Source organism: Macaca thibetana, chromosome 20 (genome assembly GCF_024542745.1).
Source record: "Macaca thibetana thibetana isolate TM-01 chromosome 20, ASM2454274v1, whole genome shotgun sequence".
Classification (NCBI taxonomy): Eukaryota; Metazoa; Chordata; class Mammalia; order Primates; family Cercopithecidae; genus Macaca; species Macaca thibetana.
Genome location: NC_065597.1, coordinates 30,417,969 through 30,423,968, shown reverse-complemented (window position 1 = coordinate 30,423,968; position 6,000 = coordinate 30,417,969). Strand labels below are relative to the sequence as shown.

The 6,000-nt window shown below is 42.9% G+C and overlaps 1 protein-coding gene across 2 annotated transcripts in view; it reads right to left on the bottom strand.

Annotated features, from left to right (window-relative positions):
• Positions 1 to 303: 303 nt before the first annotated feature.
• MAP1LC3B (microtubule associated protein 1 light chain 3 beta) overlaps positions 304 to 6,000 on the bottom strand; it is a 371,166-nt gene continuing 365,469 nt past the window's right edge. For both annotated transcript variants that reach the window (XM_050773800.1, XM_050773799.1), the window contains 3 exons: positions 5,819 to 5,874; positions 2,764 to 2,870; positions 304 to 2,145 (listed from right to left, as the gene is read on the bottom strand). In XM_050773800.1, coding sequence (XP_050629757.1) covers positions 1,971 to 2,145; positions 2,764 to 2,870; positions 5,819 to 5,874 — 338 coding nt within the window. In that variant the 3' untranslated portion in view covers positions 304 to 1,970. The remainder of the gene's footprint in view (positions 2,146 to 2,763; positions 2,871 to 5,818; positions 5,875 to 6,000) is intronic.

The following is a 6,000-nucleotide window of genomic DNA, read 5'->3' as shown; positions in this document are numbered from 1 at the left end:
TCCCACAAAACACGTGAGTCAATTTGCATCCATCCTTATAGCCCGTGACACGTGAGTTCTCAAGAGGACTTGGCTTTATAAAGGCTAGACCTGGTGGCAGGGCCTTGGCCAAGGTGGGGAGGGTGCCCTTGACAAGGCAGAGGCCCTCAGAGGGTGGTGCTCCTCCATGTGAGTGCCCCCTCAGCACGAGAGGACCAGCCTGGATGCCCCTCCTTGGGAATACAGGGACCTGCTTTTCTTTGGAAAGTACAAACAGTGTGGGATCCAAGTCTCAAAAACGGATCCCATTAAACTGAGCTTTGATGACAGTTTTTAATTGTGCCTTTATTCAACTTAGTTCATTAAAAATGTACTTGTTTTAAAGATCCTATAAATAAAGTGACCACTCACATGGGATATCGGTCACCCCTCAGCATGTTACTTTTTTTTTTTTAAAAAGCAGTATTTCTTATAGGAATCTTACTGATCACACAGTAGTTACAATAATGTCAGATATGATGTATACAGTCTAAACGAGACAGGCCAGTTAAGAATTTACATAATGTAAAAATACACATATTAAAAGTTAGCCAGGTGGACAGACGCATGCACTGGGGGGAGAGCAGGTGACAGGAACTCCTTTAACAATCGGTAGAGGGCCCAGATGCAAAGAATCTGGTTTTCCCCGTTACAGTAAACAGCTTTCACTAATGTATACAGGTATTCCATACATCTAAACACACAAGGGTAAGTTGTGACCTGCTACACATAGGGTCTAAAGTGGTGTAATTGTGATTTTCCTGTGATACTCCCAAGAAAATTATAAAAGCGAGCCCCATGCAGGTAGTGGGAAGCACTGGTCTTTTATCACAGGTTGAACCTGAGGCGGTTGAACTCTTGACATTAGTATCTGTAAAGAGCGTATGGCTCTTTTTGCTATGTTTTCTCCACAACTGACATGCACTTAGTGTGGGAGAATTCTGATGGCTGGCTGACCTAACAGTGACTACTACTACTCAAAATGTGGGAACCTTTTCAGTAATATTGAGTTATACATTTAACATTAAAAAACAACGTGAATCATCCATAGCTTTAAGCCAGAAGGCAGAAGCGAGTGTGTCTGAATGTTAATGCTTTCAGTTACACCATTTTGTGGTTTCTACCACTGTCTTCCAGAATGACACTGGTACTCTGCTGCTTTCCGTAACAACACGGGCACCAGTTTGAACTCAAAACCTGAAACAGAAGAAATGCCACTCTTTCTCCAGGGTCTTTTAAGAAACTAGATCAAAATTATAAATTATTCAAGTTTCCTTTTGAGTGGTGTCTTTATGTGTGTAACTATCTAGAGAACAAACCAGAAATGTCTACCCCTGCAAGAGTGTGGACTTTGGGTGTAGTTCTGTTAGGAGCTGGGGACCTCCAGCAGTTTGCAGTCAGGGCCGTTTTCTTACACACACCTCATTTACCCTGCATTTGTGCCAACTCTGATGGCAAATGCATTTTGCGGGGGTTACGCTTCACAACTCAGGCCTAAAGATCCTCTTAGGGAGATCTCTCTAGCTGAGTAGAAAACTTCTACCCGAAAAGGCGGCGGGTTCTGTGAACCTGAAGAGAAGACTCAGGGTCTCTCTGAAAGCCTTTAAATTACTCCTGGAATTGCAAGTTCCTATTAGTGAGAAAAGAGCATTAAAATAACTTGAAGGTGTATTTTATTGGCAACTTAGAATGCAAAGTATTTTATTTTTAAATTTTTAAAATCTGAAAACAAGCTAGCCTACATTAAATAATATAGTTTCCAAAGCTGAACGTGCTCACTTGGAGCTGTTTTCCGCTTGAAACACAAACACAACTTCCTAACACTCCTAGGTGGGAACACTACTGTTGGATGATCTGTGATTAGATGAACTGATCCATCTCAGTTGGTAACATCCCTTTTTTTTCCTTGGTAAGGGTTTAAAAAATTCTAGAATAGATGTATTTTTCTAGTTTTACACTGACAATTTCATCCCGAACGTCTCCTGGGAGGCATAGACCATGTACAGGAATCCATCTTCATCCTTCTCACTCTCATACACCTCTGAGATTGGTGTGGAGACGCTGACCATGCTGTGGCCGTTCACCAACAGGAAGAAGGCTTGATTAGCATTGAGCTGTAAGCGCCTTCTATCGAAAGAAAACAACATGAAGAAATATTGACAACAATACAAGAAGGATGAAGCATGTGTTAAAATATCACCCATCTGATCAATAAAATATGAAAATTTTCTGAATGCTCTTGAATCCAACACTTCTCAAAAAGCACAGGACATTTCCTTTGGTTATACTGGTATGAGCTATAATCACTGACAGATCACACTTTAGGCTGACTTTAGTATGCTGTCTGAATAGCTGTTAAAATGTCTAATGTGAGAGAGCAGTTCAAATACAGTTTCCAAACTATTCTAAGATCTAAGCCTGTGCCATTTTTTGCCACTCACTGAGTCTACATTCTCTTTAGCTTTGCTGTACAAAACCTTAATAACTTGTAACACTGATTTTCAACAGGAAACATCTACACTAGATGTTATGATAAACTGGATCTGAAGTCTAGCAAGTAAGAAATATAAAACCTCAAAAAAACATTTTATACTTTTAAGTTGAAATGGTTTTAATCAGAACTGAATTCAGCTGAAAAAGATTTTATGGAGATTTTAACCAGAACTAAAGATTTATCTGTAAGTTTCATAAAGAACAAGAAGTTACTCAAAGGAAATTTATTATAAAACAAAGGTGGCTGAATACCTAATTATCTTGATGAGCTCACTCATGTTGACATGGTCAGGTACAAGGAACTTTGTTTTATCCAGGACAGGAAGCTGCTTCTCACCCTTGTATCGTTCTATTATCACCTGGAAAGGAAGCCAGAAGTGATTTTAAAATAGTCATCAGGGCCGGGCGCGGTGGCTCACGCCTGTAATCCCAGCACTTTGGGAGGCCAAGGCGGGCAGGTCATGAGGTCAGTAGATCAAGACTATTCTGGCTAACGCGGTGAAACCCTGTCTCTAATAAAAATACAAAAAAATTAGCCGGGCATGGTGGCGGGCACCTATAATCCCAGCTACTTGGGAGGCTAAGGCAGGAGAAAGGCATGAACCCGGGAGGCGGAGCTTGCAGTGAGCCCGAGATCGTGCCACTGCACTCCAGCCTGGGAAACAGAGTGATGCTCCATCTCAGAAAAAAAAAGAAGTCATCAGGCTAGGCATGGTGGCACACGCCTGTAATCCCAGCACTTTGGAAGGGTGAGGCAAGCAGATCACCTGAGGTCAGGAGTTCGAGACCAGCCTGACGAACATGGAGAAACTCTGTCTCTACTAAAAATACAAATATTATCCAGGTGTGGCGGCAGGTGTCTGTAATCCCAGCTACTTGGGATGCTGAGACATGAGAATCACTTGAACCTGGGAGGCGGAGGTTGCAGTGAGCTGAGATTGCGCCACTGCACTCCAGCCTAGGGCATAGAGCTAGACTGTCTCCAATCAACAAATAAGTAAAATAGTCATCAACAATGAAAAATAGATAAAATGCCTCCTACATTCTAACTAGCACAAGCCAAAATGGGCTTTGAAAAAGCACATTCATTAGTTTCCTCGTAGCTCTCCTGTGAAGAGTGATCATTTGCTAGCTTAGACATCTACCCCTTACAACATACGGTACACGAGATACGATATGACTGCCACCAGGTAGGAAGTGGGGGAAAATACTTTGCTATGTATCCTTTGTGTTTCAATTTTGGAACAATGAAAAATACATATCTAGTCAGAAAAAGACCAAGCCTTACCGAAGCAGAGAGGCTGGGAGCTAGCTTCAAGCACAAAACATCTGAAATTCTCAATTCCAAAACTACCATATCCTGAGACATGGCTTAAGTTCTAATGAAAGTAAATGCATGTGTTTCGGGAGCCGCGGTGGCTCTGAATGGTTGTCCTGGCACATACGGAGGCAAGACTATGCGTTCGAGGCCAAGCTGGGCAACATAAAAACCTCTCATCCATTAAAATAAATAAATAGATAAATAAAGTAAATGCATGTGTTTTAATAAATGTGTAAGTTCCTAATTATAGTAATATGCTCAATGTTTTTCCCCACTGGAGACTATTTGACATGAAAAAATTATATTTGACAAGGTGAGTAGAGTCCATTATTAGATGGTTCTACAGACAAAGTTTTGTGCATAATGACCTGGTACTTTCATTTTGAGAAAATACTTCTTTAAATGAGGTTAAAAATACAAGTATTTGAGGCTGGGTGCGGTAGCTCATGCCTGTAATCTCAGCACTTTGAGAGGCTGAGGCGGGCGGATCACAAGGTCAGAAGATCGAGACCATCCTGGCTAACATGGTGAAACCCCGTCTCTGCTAGAAAAATGCAAAAAAAAAAAAAAAACAAACTAGCTGGGCATGGTGGCGGGTGCCTGTAGTCCCAGCTACTTGGGAGGCTGAGGCAGGAGAATGGTGTGAACCCAGGAGGCGGAGCTTGCAGTGAGCCGAGATTGCGCCACTGCACTCCAGCCTGGGTGACAGAGCGAGACTCCGCCTTAAAAAAAAAATTATATATATTTGAACTACACAGGGAACAAATATAGTTTCATATTATTAATTTAAATAAATCTATCAGGCCGGCGTGATGACTCACACCTGTAATCCCAGCACTTTGGGAGGCCGAGGCGGGTGGATCATGAGGTCAAGAGATCAAGACCATCCTGGCCAACATGGTGAAACCCCATCTCTACTAAAAATACAAAAATTAGCTGGGTGTGGCGGCACGTGCCTGTACTCCCAGCTACTCAGGAGGCTGAGGCAGGAGAATGGCGTGAACCCAGGAAGCGGAGCTTGCAGTGAGCCGAGATTGCACCACTACACTCCAGTCTGGGCGACAGAGCGAGACTCCGTCTCATAAATAAATAAATAATCCATCAGCTCCTCACCATACTTCCTTTCCATGGAGCAAAATATTTTGTTTTTTAATTCTAAGCTGCTATAATATCTGACCACAGATGAGCCTCTGAGTCTCATTAGCGTCTGTGTTTACTGAGCGCTGCAGACATCTTCTCTATATACAGTAATTCTTCTACCCTATCACAACAAAGAGAAGTTGAGTGGCAGGAATGGGAAATCTTTACATGCTTCTTTGGGAAAGAAAAATGCTTATTTGTACATTGTTCCATTGTGTGAGACCTACATAGGGTTCTGTGTAAGGCTGAGTCAAGCTGTCATCACCTTCCCTGGTAAGTTTGAGAGCTTTACCTGGCAGGCATGTTCAGAAGTGTGAGATCCACAAGGAAATATCAGTGTGTAGGCTCCACCTGCCTGAGTTTAAGTGGTAGCAGAAATTAGAGGCAGTACAGAAATCTTGGATCCTGAGGCCAGCCACTGGCTCATGCCTATAATCCCAACACTTTGAGAGATCAAGGTGGAGGATTATTTGAGCCTAGGAGTTTGAGATCAGCCTGGGTAACACAGCAAGACCCTGTCTCTACAAAAAAACTTAAAAAATTAGCCAGGTACGGTGGCGTTCGCCTCTAGTCTCAGATACTCAGAAGGCTGAGGAGGGAGGACTGCTTGAGCACAAAGTGGTTGAGACTGCAGTGAGCTATGATTGCACCACTGCACTCCAGCCTGGGAAACAGAGTGAGACCCTGTCTCTTAAAAAAAAGGATACCTCCTTCTAGGTTGTGAAGCTGACATCCAGGGTTTGGCTGTCTGGTGATTCCTATAAAAACCCTGTCAAGTGGATGCACTTATGCAGTGCTCTCCTCTGTGTACATTCGTGACTGAAACCGAGGCCTGAGACTACCTACCGGGATTTTGGTTGGATGCTGCTCTCGAATAAGTCGGACATCTTCTACTCTTTGTTCTGCAATGAAATGAAGAGATAGAAGCATTATGAAGGGCCAGCTTCTTTCCAGCACTGCTGCTGGTCCTACACCCAAGCTCAGCTGTGAGCTGTGGCGCAGCAGAACGGTGAAGACATCTCTCCTGG